This window comes from Falco rusticolus, chromosome 11 (assembly GCF_015220075.1).
Source record: "Falco rusticolus isolate bFalRus1 chromosome 11, bFalRus1.pri, whole genome shotgun sequence".
In the NCBI taxonomy this organism is placed as follows: Eukaryota; Metazoa; Chordata; class Aves; order Falconiformes; family Falconidae; genus Falco; species Falco rusticolus.
This window is the reverse complement of record NC_051197.1, coordinates 30,483,748-30,500,867: the sequence shown is the minus strand read 5'-3', so window position 1 is coordinate 30,500,867 and position 17,120 is coordinate 30,483,748. Positions and strand designations below refer to the sequence as shown.

General features: G+C 41.4%; 1 protein-coding gene across 9 annotated transcripts in view; it reads right to left on the bottom strand.

The window, feature by feature from the left end:
* Window positions 1–3,084: 3,084 nt before the first annotated feature.
* The window catches only part of RC3H1 (ring finger and CCCH-type domains 1), a 66,114-nt gene continuing 52,078 nt past the window's right edge, over window positions 3,085–17,120 (bottom strand). For 3 of the 9 annotated variants that reach the window (XM_037403618.1, XM_037403621.1, XM_037403622.1), the window contains exons 16-20: window positions 16,160–16,250; window positions 15,904–16,039; window positions 13,721–13,891; window positions 13,018–13,133; window positions 3,085–11,822 (exon numbers count right to left, since the gene is read on the bottom strand). In XM_037403618.1, coding sequence (XP_037259515.1) covers window positions 11,669–11,822; window positions 13,018–13,133; window positions 13,721–13,891; window positions 15,904–16,039; window positions 16,160–16,250 — 668 coding nt within the window. In that variant the 3' untranslated portion in view covers window positions 3,085–11,668. The remainder of the gene's footprint in view (window positions 11,823–13,017; window positions 13,134–13,720; window positions 13,892–15,903; window positions 16,040–16,159; window positions 16,251–17,120) is intronic. The other 6 variants (XM_037403620.1, XM_037403623.1, XM_037403624.1 and 3 more) reach the window with 4 other exon arrangements.

Sequence of the window (17,120 nt, the reverse complement as noted above, 5' to 3'; positions counted from 1 at the left end):
GCTACAGAAGGTTAAGCAAAGAGCGGAAAAAAAGCAATGTTTAGTTTGAAAGAGGTTTTAAAGTTCAATCTGACAAGGGAAAGTTCGACCACCCACCTCACGCAAGTGCCTTCAGTTCTTGCCAATAGAAAATTAACTGCTTACACCATGAAAGAACCCCCCAAACTTTCAACAGTTCAAATGTGATCTAAAGTATTTGTAGATCTCACTTCGGTATCTTGTAGCTCAGCAAAACGTTTTGCTCTGCCCCCGGCCCCGTCACCCCCCTTCCCAAACCGGCACAAGCTGGGAGAAACTGCCCCACTTCACACTTCGCAGCTTCAAACACGTCCCCTCTTAAACACACTCACCTTTTCACTTGCACAACGCGAAAGCTGATTAACAGCATCTCTCCTCATCTCTGGCTCACACAGAGCAGCACTGGGAGAAGGACTGAGCAACACCATTTCCAAGGTACAGTGCGGCTGCTCCCCAAACCCAGCAGCGTCGCCTGCCGAGCCCCAAACCCAGCAGCGTCGCCTGCCGAGCCCCAAATGCCAGGAGCTGGCTGGCGCAGGGGTGCTCAGCTGCACTGCTACTGGCCTCCAGTAAGAACCCAGCTCCTAATAGAAAAAGCAGCTGCAAACTGGTTTGAGGGAAGTAAAAGACCTTCCTATACCAGTATGGGCTAAAATTAAATGGGACAGGGATTGCAGAAATAAATGAAAGGATGCCATGCTCAGGACTCAACTTTGCTTTCCTGGGCTCCCCTCCACAGCCCAGGCGCACAAGTGCCACTCTTAAAACTGCCTCTGCCCAACATAACATCATTCTTGCTCTCTCCAGTTCTATAACCAGGGCTTCATCCAAATCTTCATTAAAAAATAATAAAAAAAAATCTTCACCGCAAGCGAGCACAACAGCTATGCAATCCACACTGAACACCGCCCAGCAGCACGCCAATACCTGCTCCCCAGAACCGCTTTCAGCCCGACAGCAGATCGGGGCAGACCTGCCACGCACGTCAGTACCCGCGGGTCCGGGGTTTGTAATTCGCGGCAGGAGGCAAAGCATCCTCCACGAGAAGGGAAGGACTTGTGCACCATACCACGTTGCTCCAAGTGGCTGCTGGTTTGGTTTCCCAAGGTAACTCACACTTGCGGGTCCCAGGGGTAAATTAGGGATCCTCCCCAGCCCACGGAGAGCAGCAGGCAGACACCCAAGTATAAGAGGTTTCCATTTACCCAATGCTCAGATGGAGTTTAAGGCAGCCAAAACGAGAGCAAACACCTTTGTGTCCTGCACATCCCATACAGCTCCAGCCAACGTGGACGAACTCCTGCCAGCAGGACAACGCACGCTGGCATCACGGCTGCATGCTTGCTTCACTGTAAAAAAAAAAAAAAAAAAAAAAAAAAAAAAAGAAAAAAGAGCCAGACGGCTAAAACCGTGCATAGAAATGCTTTCTTTAACGATGGTGGCCCTATTAACAGCGAGGTTAATTGCAGAATTGATGCTGTAGGGCTGAAGGGATCCGGATCCGTCGGCTACCCAAGCCACATCCTCCAGGGGAGCGGAGTAAATCTGTTTTTTGAGTGCAGCAGTGGCAGTTAGTAGCTGCTTGAGCTCAAAGCACCAACCCAGCACTCGCACCCGAGCAGAGCTGTGCCTCGGAAGCATCCAAAGTGACTGAGTGACCCAAAGCCCCCCCTGCTCTGGAAGACCACAGGCTCTGCTTTGCAGACAGAAGAGCCCCCAGCAAGTTCACAGCAGCAGGGAGCGTGCTTCCTCCGCGAGCTTCCACTGTCCTCTGAACTACCCCCTTTTTTTGGGGGGGGGAGTTGGAAAGAAACAGCCCCTAAACACACCCGAGCCATGAGCAGGAACACAAACGTACTTGGGGCTTGGGTTGTGCTTTGGGTGCTCGCTGTTGAGTTTTACGGTGACACAGAGGGAGGAAGACTTGTACAGTCAGAGCAAGACAGGATGAAGCAATCCCACGTTCTGGGCTGGCCTTTCCCAGCGCCCTTCTATCCTGGTACCCACACCCAAAGGGAAAAGAAATTGCCAGCAGCTGCTGCCCACTTGAGCCCAGTCTACCCTCTTTTCATTATACAAAAGCCTGGAAATTTCTCCAAAGCCCTTCTGATGCAGAGCAGCCGTGGCTCCCTTCCAAAGGGATCTGACTCTTCACAGCACTTCAACCTTCTTCAAAAGCCAACCGCTGCAGAAATACAGCTCCCCCACCCCCAAGCGACCGAGTACCTGAGCATCCAGGACCCTCAGACTGGTGGGGAAAAGGGAAACCAGCACCAACTGAAATACCGTTTTCTGGACTGCCCACAAAATACAACTCCCTTTACAGAAACATAAGGTTCCAGGTCACCCAGCAAGGAAGCACCACTGCGTGGAAGTGTGAGGGGGCCCAGCAACGAGCAGCGATGGGCTTCAGTCCAACAAAGCACACACCTCAGACTGGATCTGCGGTGCCTGCGATCAAAAGTAAAGACAGAAGTAATAAACGTGCATAAGCTTCCAGGGCAGAGGGCTGGGCTGGCCCCACAATAGGAGAAGGAACAAGTTTTTCAGCAAAGCAGCAGCTTATTCCGTGTCAGACTACGTTCAGCCAGTCTCAGACTCAGAGCTAGCTAACGGCCCACAAAAAGCAGGGAAAAGGTTAAAAACCACGAAGCCGACTGTGCAGCAAACGTTATATTCGCTCTAAGGCAAGTTCCAAACCTGGTGCAACACCAGAGGCACACTGCGTGCTCCTTCAGCTACAGGGTTTGTTACGTTCGGGTTTGTTTTTTAAATATGCAGCTTCTCTTCAACTAGGAAAAGTGATTATTTTGAGTATCCTTTCTTGTTCCGAACGCAGGAAGAAGCCACTTTATTCACAGGCAGAGTCAGAAGAGAACAGACCGGACCTCCAAACAGAGGCAGGCAGCTTCTCCACTATTTGGCATCTCTCATGCTGCAGCCCGGCAGAGAACACACACATCTTGACCTGGAGGAAGCCTTACACAGTCAGTCTTACACCTCACACAAAACTTAAAGAGGAATGCACATTCAACCCAGACAGAAAATGAGAGATATTTCAAAGGGTTCTCCATTAATTTATCATTTAATATAAATGCCGACAGAAAAGCAGGTAAGACCTTGTAGACACTTCCATCTATTTACAAGCCAAGTAGCGAATCACCACCTTTCCACTTTTTTTTTTGTTGAATCAGCAACTCAAAGGACCCTTAGACACTATGTGAAAGCAAGGTGAGGTTGAGTCATCTTTATGAGAGAAAAGCAAGGTGAAGAAGGAAGAAGTAACATTTCAACATATGGCTTTTTCTATAGAACCACCATGCACACACAATATGTCTCCGTTTCCTTGTTCTTTAATATAAAAGTGATACTGTTGCTGTATAGTTCTAAAAAAGAAATAAAGGAGACAAATACTGACTTCCAGATCTCTGGATCCTCTTGCCTTTTGCCTCCTTCAATCCACTCTGTCCCACCTCAGCATAGTTTTTAGAAGGCTTTTCTTTCAAGTTTTAGTATATTGCAGGAGTAAAGACACAGGGAGTTGGATATAGCAAACTCTTTCTGCTACTCCTTTTGTCAGCTCAGATTTTTTCCAAAAGGTAGTAAAGCATCTAATCTTTCCAGGAAAGAGGTATCACTGCCTTTTGTGCCTCTGAACGTGTCCCTCGTGACCAGGCCTGTATGTACAACACTCGAGGATTCCCCTGAACTTGCAAAGAATTCAGATTACAGAATTCTTCTCATATATTCTACTTAATCTCTACTCCTATTACAAATGTTTTGATAGTTACAAACAATAAATATTCACAATATCAACCCAGAGTCAGCCATTCCCATAAAGGCTCAAGAATTTTGTTGATGGGGAAGAGAAGCAGGAAAGGAAGAAAACAGTAGAAGAAGAAAAGCAAGAAAAGAACCAGTTCAAACAGAGAATTCATGACATTTTGTTTAGCATTGATTTATGATAACAGCAGACAGTGAATTTCACTTATCCAGGATCCTAAATAAATTCAAGAAACAGTTCATAACCTGACTCAACAGATCTCACGGTCTCCTTTATTACCTAGGCTATCCTTTTTATTTTATTTTTTTTGTTAAATATACCTCTGCAGGGCACAATCACATACAATCAATACGATTGGAAAATTACATGAGCTCTATCCCAAGCATATATGCACCAATGTTAAAAAGTTATTTAAAAAAACCCAAACAAACCAAAAAATAAACTCCACCCAAAAAGGTGATAATGACTGCAGAATGTCTCGGGGAGACTTGTACAGAACTAACAAGATCAAAGAAAACTAGGCTTACAAAAAACAGGAAAAAATGTCATCTATAGAGAAATCCCACAACTGGAAGTAGATGATTCCAAAGAGGGAGCGGGAGCTATCCTGTACGAGATCCCACAACTCTTCCTCCCTCCTCCCACACGTGCCTTGCCTCACCGTCTTCCTCCCCCATAGCAACAAATACAATGGGGAAAGAGCTCGACACTATGCCACCGGTTACAGAAAACAGGGCAAAATAACCAGGCTACAGCACAGTTGCTAAGCTGACTTCAAGGAAAGCTCCTCTTCACATAGAGGCTGCTTACACAGCAAGCAGAGGCCAAAGGGGTAATGGGAACTCCTGAAAATTAGAAGAAACAATGTCATTTGGTGCGCCCACGTTAGAGCAGCTTCGCTTAAGAGGCTGCAGATTAAAGGTACCAATTGTAAACTGTGCAGCAGCTGTGATGTGAACAGGGTTTCTTCTGTCTCAGGTTGCTTTATACATCTACAAAACATTTTCAGAAGGCTAGAAATGAAGAGGTCAGTGCACACATCCAGTTGTGGGATCCATCCAAAACACAATCTGGTTTGGATGCCAAAGACTTGTGAGTACTGTCTGCCACAGAACTATTAATAAATCTTTTTAACATTACAAAGAAGCAAGTAATTTCTTAAACATCAAATACTCCACAAGATTTTCTTTTTTTTTTTTTTTTGCTTACAGATATATTTTCCCCATATACATTTCATATGTAATTCCATCATCTCTAATGCTTTTTTATTTTTAGAGACACTGCACCACCTGTTGCTTCCATCTTTCCCAAGACGGTATTTTTCAAACTGAAGTTGATAATTGCGTTCTCCTAAAACTTTCAGATCTCAGAATCAGTTGTTTCCCAGAATATGAAAACATTCAACCTGTATATCCAAAGACACCCGTCTTTCTTGCTGGACGAAGCCAGGCACCTAAAACTTTCCCAAATGCTGAACATCTAGCAATCTGCACTAAAATCATACACAAGCTCACTGGAATTGCGAAGATTGCCTGGGAAAGATCAGTTTCTTATTTAAGTTACTAAGCTACAGGCATCCGATCGTCATTACGGTTATGTATTTCAACCTTCCAGTGATGGGATGTGGATTTTTCTGCATCAGGAACATTCCCATGAGCAATTTTTATTGGAAAATTTCAGAAAAAACTGCACCCTCTTTGCTTACCATAGTGTTCAAAGAGTTTCCAAGGCATGATATTAGACTCGCCATTGGGAAATAAAATTAAAAAGAAAACCCAACAGTAAGCTTGTTCTCCTTTCCCTGCTAATCAAGGCTCTACCTGCATCTTAAGAAGTGCCTCGAAGACTGTGACAACACTAAGCAGTTACATTCTTCTTCCTACATAAGAATGAAGACCACACGCTGACTGTATAAGGACACTGTGCTGGGACAACCTTCCCTCCGAATAACTTACTTATATTGTGTAACTTGAACTAACTTACTCTAGCCTCTTTCAGCCCCCTGACATCTCAAAAGAAAAATAACGCAGCTGATAAAACAGTTGAGTATGGAAAAGAGAATCCCCAATGAAGTTTCTGACATTTCAGATTACCTGAATAAATCAATCTGTGCTACATAATCTGTATGCTGGTATACTGCAAGTAACAAACACCCAACTCTTAGCACCAAGGCTACACCTAAAATGTGGCTCAGAGGAGCTGCTTCACTTCCTTCAAATTCAGAGTTTACATTTACTCAAGCAAGGTAGATGTTTTGCCAGTTCATGTCTAAACTACCATTTATGAGAACTCAAGAACTTTTGCTTCCTTTTTTCATCCAGGGGAACTGATTTATTGTTAATACAAAAAAATAAGCTGCTGACACACTGACATTTTTGGGTTGTTTTTAAATCAGTGCTACCAGCATTAGGAGGCGGGAATAGGAAGCACGTATTTTGGGGAAGTGAACAATGACAACATTTGAGTATAAATGCCCCAGCCTTGCTCTGTGTTCCTTCTATCTACTGTAGGACTACAAAACCTCCTGCATACACACACAGCCAAGCAGAAAACTTGCACACTGCTTGTATGGGGTTTTCCCCCCCATTTTAGAACAGAGATGATGAGTTAGCACTCCTGCTGTTGAACTTCCCGATTACTAGCACTGAAGCTCTTGGACCATAAAAGTGGATCTGAAATAACTAGTCAACTGAAGATATATTAGTTGGCTGAAGAACCCCAATATATCTTGTAAGTCTGCTTCATTATAGTTCAGATTTATAAATGGGAATGGAAATTAGGGTTTATGCTACTCTGACTTACAGATTTCTCTCTAAATCCAAAAGCCTTAACAGTCTGCAAGAGTTTAAGTTAGATCAAGGAAGGGAAATGCAAGCGGCTTTCTTAACATATTATTAATGAAAAGCCTCACTCCTAGCCCTTGCTAATAGAGGATTTGCCCCACCTTACTCAATTGGTGCTGTCAAGAGACAGTATCAACATACAAGTTTGCTTCTTCCACATCTAATTTAATGTAATGCTACAGTTTGACAAGTCTTTTCAGTTCCAATGGGCTTAAAAGTCAGTTACATTTGCAACACAGATTTATCTTTTACTGTAACTGAAGAAATTTTAAAACAGTATTCAATTTAAACACTTAAAGACAAGGCTTCTTTGATTATATTACATTTCTATGTTCCTTCTCCCTCTTTAAATGAGCCATTCCATCAGCTGAGAGAGTGCATGACAGACCGAAAACATGTCAGAATACCCCAGATACATCTCAGTATATTGCAAATTGTATGACTAAATGGAATGATTTTCCACAATTCAATGCATGGATAAGGCTTGACAATCATTAACTTTTGTAAATTGTTATTAGGATAATACAGTCAACTCACAAAACCCTACAAAGATCTGACAATCAAAATGGTTACACCAGGGAAAAAAAAAAAAGTGTAAAGCACAAGTCTTTGGCTCTCCTTTAAAGAAAAACAGCAGTTTACCATGTTTATACAGATCCCCCGTTTGCCTACCAGTAGGGGCAATATCACATTTGTGCATCACTGAGTAATAACACCATTAGAAAAGGCAACTTCACAGAAGTTATTGGCTAAGCGAATTCCTTTGAATGCTCTGTTTTGAGGCAGCAAGCTGTCACTGTTACACAATCAGGGAGGGTGAATGGGCAAGCCACAGAAGGAAAGGAAGGAAGATAAGGACAAAAGGGAGAGAATAAGGCTCAGAAGAAACTAGGACAGAGAAGAACTTAAAGGGGATAACAGTGCTGCAAGTTTAAAAGGTGCTCTGGTCTAAGTAAAATAAGTCCTATTCTGAAATGGGACAGAACACTGTAATATACAAGAGGGCCAGAAGAAAAAGTCTAAATTTCTCCTATTAGGAGAACTGGGTCAACAGAAAGGAAGAAGAGATGTTGACAGGAGGAGGAAAGTAACACTACAGAATAAACAAACATCCTTTCTACAGTGCCTGAATCACTGACATACTAAAAGTTAACCTAACACTCGAAGCTTCCTGTTCCTGGGGGGTTTGTCCATGCTGGGGCTGAAACCCAGGTTATCAATGAGAGTTGAAAGTTGTCGACTGCAGTAGAAGATCTAACCTACCTACCAAACGATGCAGTCGTGCCCCAACACCATTGTAATACTGCTTCCTCTTGCCCAAGTAGAAGAAAGTAAACCTTCTAGCAAAACCAATTTCACTGAAGCAGACAGCATTCCTGTAAAACTGGGACAATGACAGGCTGTAGAAATGAATGTATCTGAATACAGAGTGACTCCAGAAATTTTCATTTCCTGCTTATTTGTTGTAACCATCAATGCTTCCTTGATATGGACAGCTACCTGTCCTCCCAGTTCTACCAGCATGCTTTTCCACAAAAGGGGACAATTTTAGGGGCAGCTTCCAGAAAAGACTTCAAAGCATATACTATGTTTTGCTGTTTGGCTTGTTTAATCAATTAAACCTGAAAAAAAAGCAAGAAAAGGGTAAGAGGAGGAGGGGAAAAAACAAAACCAAAAATCAATACTGTTAGTAGACATTAAACAAACTATTTAACAAGCCAAACTGTAATACTGGGCAAACAGGGCATTCACCTGGACACACTGATCACAGCAAGGACACCATGCACAAAAGTACAGCACACAAGAGCTGGATGAAGGAGAAAAAACAACAGTAAAGTTTCCTTTCTAATCCACAGGTTTTGGAAACATTCAGTATATGCAGGCCAGCAATCTGGATAGCTCTTACTGCAGAATTCCTCCCAGGAGGAAAAGTGGAGAAAAAAAAATTAATCCCTAATCTGGCAAGGAAACTAGCCGGCACAAGTAACGAAAGGTAAAAAAAGTTTTTGCCCCTTCAGATTTTCTTCCTAGTGTTCAAAATGAATCTGTAGATTCAAACATATCATAACCGTCTTTGAAAAGTCATTTTACACCAAGAATTATAGCAGAAAAAAAAAAGGTACATTCTGGGCTTGTCCTCCTAGGTTAGAATATTGCACTAATTATCTCAACACTAGAATGAACTCCCTGTGTTAATAAAGACACAGCAGGAAGAAGTACACTAATTAAAAACAAGCAAGCTGACCTGACGGTGGTGCTCTGCACTAAAGGATGGGGAAGAGGGCACCGTGCCTGTATCAGTTGACTTGTGAGCAGGCTGCCAGGGGAACTCGTTAATCATCATCATATCCAGAGCAGAGATGGGAGAACAGACCTGACAGGCTCAAAACTGCCTCACCCTAGGTTCTGCTCGGCTCAGAGCGGGGAGGGTGTAACGTTAGGCCTCAAGTAGGAGATACAGATGGATGGGGGCAAAGCGTAGATGAAACTATTCTAGTACAGAGATGATTCTTTGCCAAAAGTTTAGAAGGGTTAGAAAAAAAAGCAAGCTTCAAAACTCCTCTTGGCAATTAAGAGGCCAAAGTTCAATTAAGAGCAAAATAAACCTGTGTGGAGACATATGGAAAGTGTGGGGGGGTGTGCCGAAAAAATGCCTTTATTTTCATTCAGTGCTTCTACCTCCCAGACATTTGATCACAACAGCTGCGCTCATGCGAAAAAATTCTTAAAACATACCCAATATATATACATATATAACTATGTATATATGTATATATATATTTATATATAAATTTTTATTTAAATAAAAAAGAAAGCTCGAATCCCAAGCCAATATGTGTATCAAATCCTTGACCAGCCAGGTCTGTAGGGCATAATCAAATTCAATGTGAAATAGTATATAAACGCGGTGCCTTGACTGGGCAAATTAAATAATTGCTACTCAAAAGAGTCTTCTGTTTGGACTCTCCTACTGGTAGGCAATACTGGGACTGTATCCCCTCCCACCCCCCATTTTGTTTTATTTAACAGTATGATGAATGCAAAGCTTAGCCCAAGGTTGCTATGACCTCAGCAGGAGTTAAGGTTAAGGAAAAAAACTAAAAACCAAGAAAATTTATTAACTCTTGCTTTACCCAACCAAAGCAATGCAGTAATTTATTACATAACCAGTGCTTTCAGATTTAGTAGTCTAACCCAGAAAGAAAAAACGAGAACAGGCCAAGAAGGTGCAGAGAGAGCAGCACTTAAAATTGTTCTCCACAGAATTCTTTGCATACAGGGTCTCACCCCAGTGCATGTCGACAGAGTCAAAAATGTGCAGCAAGAACAAGATTTCTTTTATTTCTTTAAGAAAACGTCTAGAAAGGCCTATGGTTTCTTCAACTTTTTTTCTTTTCAATTATGAAGACCTACCTGGAGAAGTAGCACACTAGATCTATCAAGCAAGATTTGCCTTTCAGTACTCCTAACTACTTCTGACAGATTCTGTGCTGCACCTTCAAGTGATAGGTTTTGATGCAGCTTTTCCCCTATGAAAGGGGAATCTAGGAAGGATTCACCGCAGCAGTGGCAGACAAGCTGCAGATTGACTCTCAGATATCAAATTGTAATACAAACACACACACACCTTTAAAAATGCCAACTTTGAAAAAAGAAATTAAAATTCCCCTTTATATTTTAAAGATCACCATCACTGACAAGCACAAATCAGAGATGTTTGTCTCCTTCAGTAAAAGGCCCTCACAACAGCATTACAATTAAATAACTGATACATCACTGAACAAAAGAAAGGGGGGAAAAAAAAAAAAATCAGGTTGTGAAGAAAATTGTAGTTTTAATAATCATCGTAAAATAGCAATGAAGAAAAAAAAGGCAAGATTTGCTGAGAAGGATGCATATATGAAAGACCTGTTTAATAAGGCAGAGAGGTCAGTAAGTCCCTCTGCATCAATTTTTAGTATGGACTTTGGGTAAGCTTGTTTTAAAGGCCTAGTGAAAGGGGTGGGGGGAAAACACAACCAGCAGACGCTAGATGAACTAAGATGGATCACCAGCTCATCAGCAGCTAACATCCTTCCAGAAACTGTGTAACTTTGCGTTCCCTCTGCTTCCCATTTACTAGAAATACTACCTTGGTCATGGCTGCACAACCTTTACTGGTTAGTTAAGTGTCTCTACCACAAGCCCCAGCTAACCAGCTTCAGAAATACTCATGCTGTAGTAGATCGGTCTGCATTCTGCTGACCCCTTCACTCCCAACAGAAAACAAAAGGCCAGCAACCTTCAAATAATGTAACATATGCCTGACAGTCGTTTTGTTATCCTCTTTAATTACACGTGCTGTGCTGGGACATACAGTAAGGACTGCACCTGTTGCATTGCAAAGATTCTGTCACTTGTAGTTTAAAATAATTTAAGCAAGAAGTCTCGCACAAGCTAGAGTTTAGTTCCTAGCCACAATGGGGGGAATTGTTTTAAGAACAAAGTTTGCTGCACATCTTTTGACACTGCAGTTCACAGCTACCCTCCAACCCTCACTCCTTGTCTACCCTTAAACCATACAAGGAAGCGGCCAGGTTGTTTTAGTTGTTGAGAAATTAAGGTGATAAGAAATTATGCACTGGGTATGTAATAATACCAAAATAAAAGAAGAAACCTACTTCATTAAGATCATACAATTAATCAAACAGAGTATATATATATAATATCTTTTTTTTTTAAGCCCTGGGATCCAAGGCGTCCAAAGTTATTAAAATAAAGTTCATTCACAGAACAAAAACAAATTTAATTTGAATTGCTTGCAGATACTGCTAATTTTCATTTTTTTTTTAATTAAAAAATGCGTTAATGTGAACTATGTGCAGGATTTGTTTCTAGTAGTTGTGTTTGTGCACATTGCCTCTGGACCTGCTGCTCTGCTACTGCTGTTGCTCCTGGGTTTCTCCAATCACCCCTGGAAAAAAATGTGATGGAAGCTACCAACACCCCAGCAAACGAAACTCTGGGGTATGCTGGCCTCACTTCATGGAGCAGATGTGGGTGTAACTCCCGCTCTCTGGGAGTCGTGGTTTTCTCCTCCTCCCTCTGGGTCCTCTGACAGGCTGAGAGACACTGTCTTGCTGGACAGGAGGCCAATGTTCTCTTGTGTCAAGGCTGATCCATTTGGAACATCACTGCTGAAAGAAAGTTGAGGATAAAGGGGGAAGGGGGCAAAGAGAAGTAATTACTGAGATTTTTTTTATTTAAGTAAAAGGATGTCAGTTATTTGTTTCTGCAGCATCTCAATGAACAGTTGGGAACGCACGTAAAGACTTGCCTTGTATAACAAATAGGTCGTCTGGTATGCTGCAGATACTTAACAGAAAAGAATGAACCAAGATATGGCTAATTGAAAACAAATCAGTCAATGTATTTTTAAGGTTCTAGATTAGTTATGCTTTGCAAACTATTTCAGCATGTGCCTTAAGATGTACAATCTGTACAGTGCAGACATTCCAGAACATTTAACTTATCTGGATCATTTATCTTGATTTTTTTATTAAAAAAAGAAATATTTGTTGCAGTTTCATTACTTCCAGAGTTCCATATGGAAAAATTAGTTTCTGCTCTGGAGGCCTCAACCTAATGGTGCAGTGCAGAACTTAATAATTGGTGCAGACTTCATAAGCAATCGAGAGGGATACATTTTCTGAATAAATATTCAGATTCCAAACTGCTCACATCAAGTTATGTAAACTTAATGAAACGTCTGAGCTTTTCTGTTCAAAGCTTTTAGCTTGAATACACGCAGATGCTTGCAGCCATCTGAAAATGGTTGCTGTATAGATTCCCAGCATTCCCAGGCAACATCTTATTTCAATTGAATATCAAATGTCAATTGAAATCAACCCCAACATCTACACAGATAAAGATTACTGCTACAAATCAAAGTGATCTTTGTTTCAAAGCTACATACCTTCCTAGATATGACCCACACCACAAACATTAGCAGGATGCAGTAACTTTCCTCCCACATTTGGAACATTTCTTTTCTTTGAAACTAAAGCAGCAGATAAATGTTTCTTCTAGGGTTGTTTATCTCCTGCTCCTCCCTACTAATAGTTGACTAGATGGACTTCTGGTCTTACAAACACTGAAATTCTTCTGTTGTGCTAATTGATACAGAGCCTCATTCCACTCACCTACTCATCAGCTGAAAGGGCCCTTAATTCACACATGCACGATAAAAACTTGTTTTCTATCTTTTCCTAGCAGATGCTTCCACATCAGAGCCAATGTGAGACCAAGGGTTATTATTATTCATACACCAGAGAGTGACCCTGATTAAGTCATTCTGCTGTTTCACGACGAAAGGTTGAAAACCCATGTTACCTGAATGTCAGTGCGAGGTCTTCAGCTGGAACCTTGCTTTGCGGTTCTAACTGTCCATTTTCTGTCTGTTTATTCGTGCCCAGTTTGTTTTTCATATCCAGTGAAGACTGGCTTTCCTTTTAAAAAAAACCAAAAGGACAGAAGAAAAATTCTTTAAACACAGTGTTAAAGGTATTTGAGACTCGATCCTTTAGGACCAACGATGAAGGCCTGTAGATTGGGAGTTATACAGCGTAACCCACAAAAACCATGAGACAGGAAAACAGACTAAGACATGCTTATCCTCTCAGGACATTGTATTTCCTGAAAGAAAGGGATGATTCTCATAACAACAAGCAAAGACCACAGACTGTAACAGCACACAGACTTCTGAATGCTAGCCTGTACCTGCAGAAGATGATTTCTATGTTAAAGCAGTTTACAGCGACCTTGGAGACTATGCAGTTTTCAACTAATTCAGTGGCACGCTTATTTTCAAATGGCAATAAAACAGCAGTAGAGTATTTTAAGGTGGCTAGAATTAAAATTCTTCATGAAGAAGAATCAAAGAACTCCTCAGGAGGTTTGGAAGAATAAAGAGGGAGATGGATGACTCCAGCTGTGGTTATCCCAGCAGAGAGCCCTTCTGCCAGGCTAAAAGGGCTGCAGCCAGCTGCACAGCTCTCCACTCCACCTCTCTGCCTCCCACCCCCACAGCACTCACCATGCTCAGCTCACGGGTTCTCTTCCCAATTTCCCTTTCCACCTGGTGTAGCTCCAAGCTCAGCTGTTCACTTGAGATCATCCCAGGCCACTTGGGAGGTGGGGGTGGGGGCTGTGGTTGGCCTGCCAGGGTAGTCGCCTCCCTCTGCAACAGCAGCCTGTTACTAACAGCCTAAATGCATAAAGCCAAGCACATACACAACTGAGCACACAACACACCAAGCACAGAAAGAGCTCTAGGCCATAACTCTAGAGTATTGCTTATTTGCAAACCCAAGGCTGCCTCTCTCCATGCTTAATAAGGTCCCAATTGAAATCACTTCCAATGCAAGTTCAAACGTTTTTTACAGACTCTCTTTTCACTTTAAAATAAGCAGTGTTAAATACCTTTTACTATAATAAGTTTGCATGAGTTTTCCCCATATGCTGCTCAAAACTAAGATTAAAAGCACAGGAACAAGACCACTACTCTTTGTAAGCTATTTGTTGAACAAAAGATAACAGCAGATAAGCAAATCTGCTGCTTTATTTTACAATAGTAGAATTTATCAAGTTTTACAGTAGAGCCAGAATTATTGCTAAATCATATAAAATATCTTGAGATGTGGGTGTCAATTTGTAGCGCTTTACTGACCCAGATTAGGAAGCACAGAAACAAAGAGGGGCAAGCAACGACAGTTATTCACAAGTTGCAAGCTACTAGCAGCCAAGTAAAAGCAGTAACCCCATCAGCCGCTTCAGAAATCTGCTAATACTTGGGTGTCAGTTCTGTAAGTGTGTGCTCTGCATTTAAACACACTATCTACTACTCCATGCAACCAAACATGTGCCTAGTCTTCAAGCAGAAATGCTCACTCATTTGAGAAAGCACAACAATCTAGCTCTTCATGCTGTGACTCAATTAAGCAATTGCTACAACCTTGTAACAAGTAAATCAGCAAAGCCTCCTGGATTCCAAGTACCTACTTGCCACTTTGAACACAGTAGAAAGCTGTTATTACTCAAAATAGCTGATTAGTTCTGAGAAATTCAAGTTACGGTAAAAAAAAATAAATCAATGCTCAAAACTCAATTATGTAGGACTTAACACTGACACAATCACAGTAATAACGGGCAGGAGAGGCAGGCTACTGACGGGTTTTGCAACTTTCCAATACTTTTGTATTATGGCACAGGAAGACATGCAAGATTTAAAACATTTTCTCCTCTTGTTCCCAAACAAGAGCACAAGAACATGAGTTACGTTTTAGCTAAGAAATCCGTACTACTTGTAACTGCTGCTGCAACTTAAAAATTGTGAGCTCTTGCAATTACTCTGCAATAACCCTCCTCTATTACATGTGTTCTTAGGTAACTATACCTTCAGCAGAAGCTGTTCTCCATTACCTATAGCAATTCCTTCTGGGAAAACATTAATATGAACAGTTGCTGAGGTACCTAGAATAGCTTTCTGGTAAATATTTACTGATTTTCTCCTAGAAGGAGGAAAAAAAAGTAACTAAAGCTTTGTTAAAACAATTCTTTGATTATGCCTTAACATTTCCCCTTCTGCATCTCACAAAATACAAAGATTTCAGATCATTAATTCTTTTATGAATGCAGACTCCCATCCTTCCTCATGTTGCAAATTACTACATTTCTTCTACACAACGAGACATAAAATACTAAGCTTTAATTTTTCAAGCTGAATATCTTGGATATTTATTTTCTTGACTCTTCTGGTTTGTGCTATTTAGGAAGAAACAGGTACAACACGAAGCCAAACATGAAACAGATGAAGGTCAAAGACTTCTGTACATAAAATCACACATTTTCAATGGCAGTAAAGCCAAGAGGAACAGGTTATCTACACCACAAGTTTAACTCCGTGTAGACAGGTGAACAGAGGGGGCGGGCGGGGCAGGGGGGGGAAGTGAGAGAGAATGAAAGCAAACATGAATAAGCATAGAGTGCAGATTCAAGTATGTTGTCAATTTCCAGCTGAAATGCAGGGAAGTTTCTGCTGCTAAGCAGAGAGGTTTAGACTTGTACCATAGTCCTGATGCCTGACATCACAGAATTAAGTATTGTTACTGAGTAGTATTACAATCAAAGAAAGATCAACACATGAAAAGCAACTTTACCAGCTTCATCTCTCATACCATCACACCACCCCTCACCATTCTTCCAAACACTGGCACCAACCTCTAGTCCTCGCATCTGTGTCTGCTGGCTAATCTGATGGTCTACTTGCTGCAGCTCCATGCGCAGCTGCTGCTCTCGTTCTGCTGAGGGTAACTGTTTCCCATGACCAGCCACATCTGACATGGACAGTCTCTCCCTTTGGGATCAGAAAAGGAAAAATAAGGAGATTTAGGGGAAAAAAAAGCTTTACTCAGCTGGCATAGAAAAAAGATAAAGAAAATTTTAAAAAAGGTAAACTAAAACGAAGCAATCCTACCTGTCATTGAAACGTCCCTGAGAAGGTATATTTTGATGAGGAGAATATGGAGAGCCTCCCCAGCCACCGTGAGTTCCGTAAGGATTGTAGTCTGTCAGTGAACAGAAAGAAATCCATGTCACATTACTACAGAAGTATCCTTTAAGTAGTTCAGCCAATACACAGAACTGGACAGACATTAGAGAATAACCAGAAAGGCCAACCCTCTAACAGTGCTGGTCTAATGTTTCTTCTGCTGAAACAAATACAGAAACATAACATGTCACTAGTCTCATGTGCATAATGCATGACCCTTCATGTACATCCAACAGATTTGTGATAGTCTCCCAGAGTGTGAGATTGTGAAGGACTTCAGACACTGAGAGACAGGGACACAAACTTACATTCACTATGTGAATTAAACAAACATGGGTTTGTTTTGTTCCCAGCAGCTAACTCCCGAAAAAAATCTAGAAGGAAGTTTGGAGGAATATAATTACATTTTTTGTTATGATTATTTAGTGCACCTCAAAAAAGGACCACTTTTGGATTAAGGTATACAGCCACACTATACATATGGTTAGAAAATATAAACTATTCCTACTTTATTTGCTCTGCCTAACATCACACAAAACCTTGGCTGCATTAAGCTTGCAGCGGCAACTATCCATAAAGTAGGAGTGCTGTACAGTACTTCATTATGATGCTTTTGAATTATTTACTTGAGAAAGCAGTAAGTTTCTGCACTGTAATACAACAGATTTAAAAAACCTCCCACCACAGGGGACCAGCAGAACAAATTAACTTTTTCCAAATAGCAACAAGTAGTCACCAACACATGCACAAACCTGTCCTTGGGACAGAAAATTGCAGCAGCCTTCTTCCTCAGGCTGCTCAGCATAGCCCTACCTAGAGTTATTTTTAGTAGTGTAAACACATACATCTCATCTATATTTCTAAGACAAGAAACAAGTTTACAGGG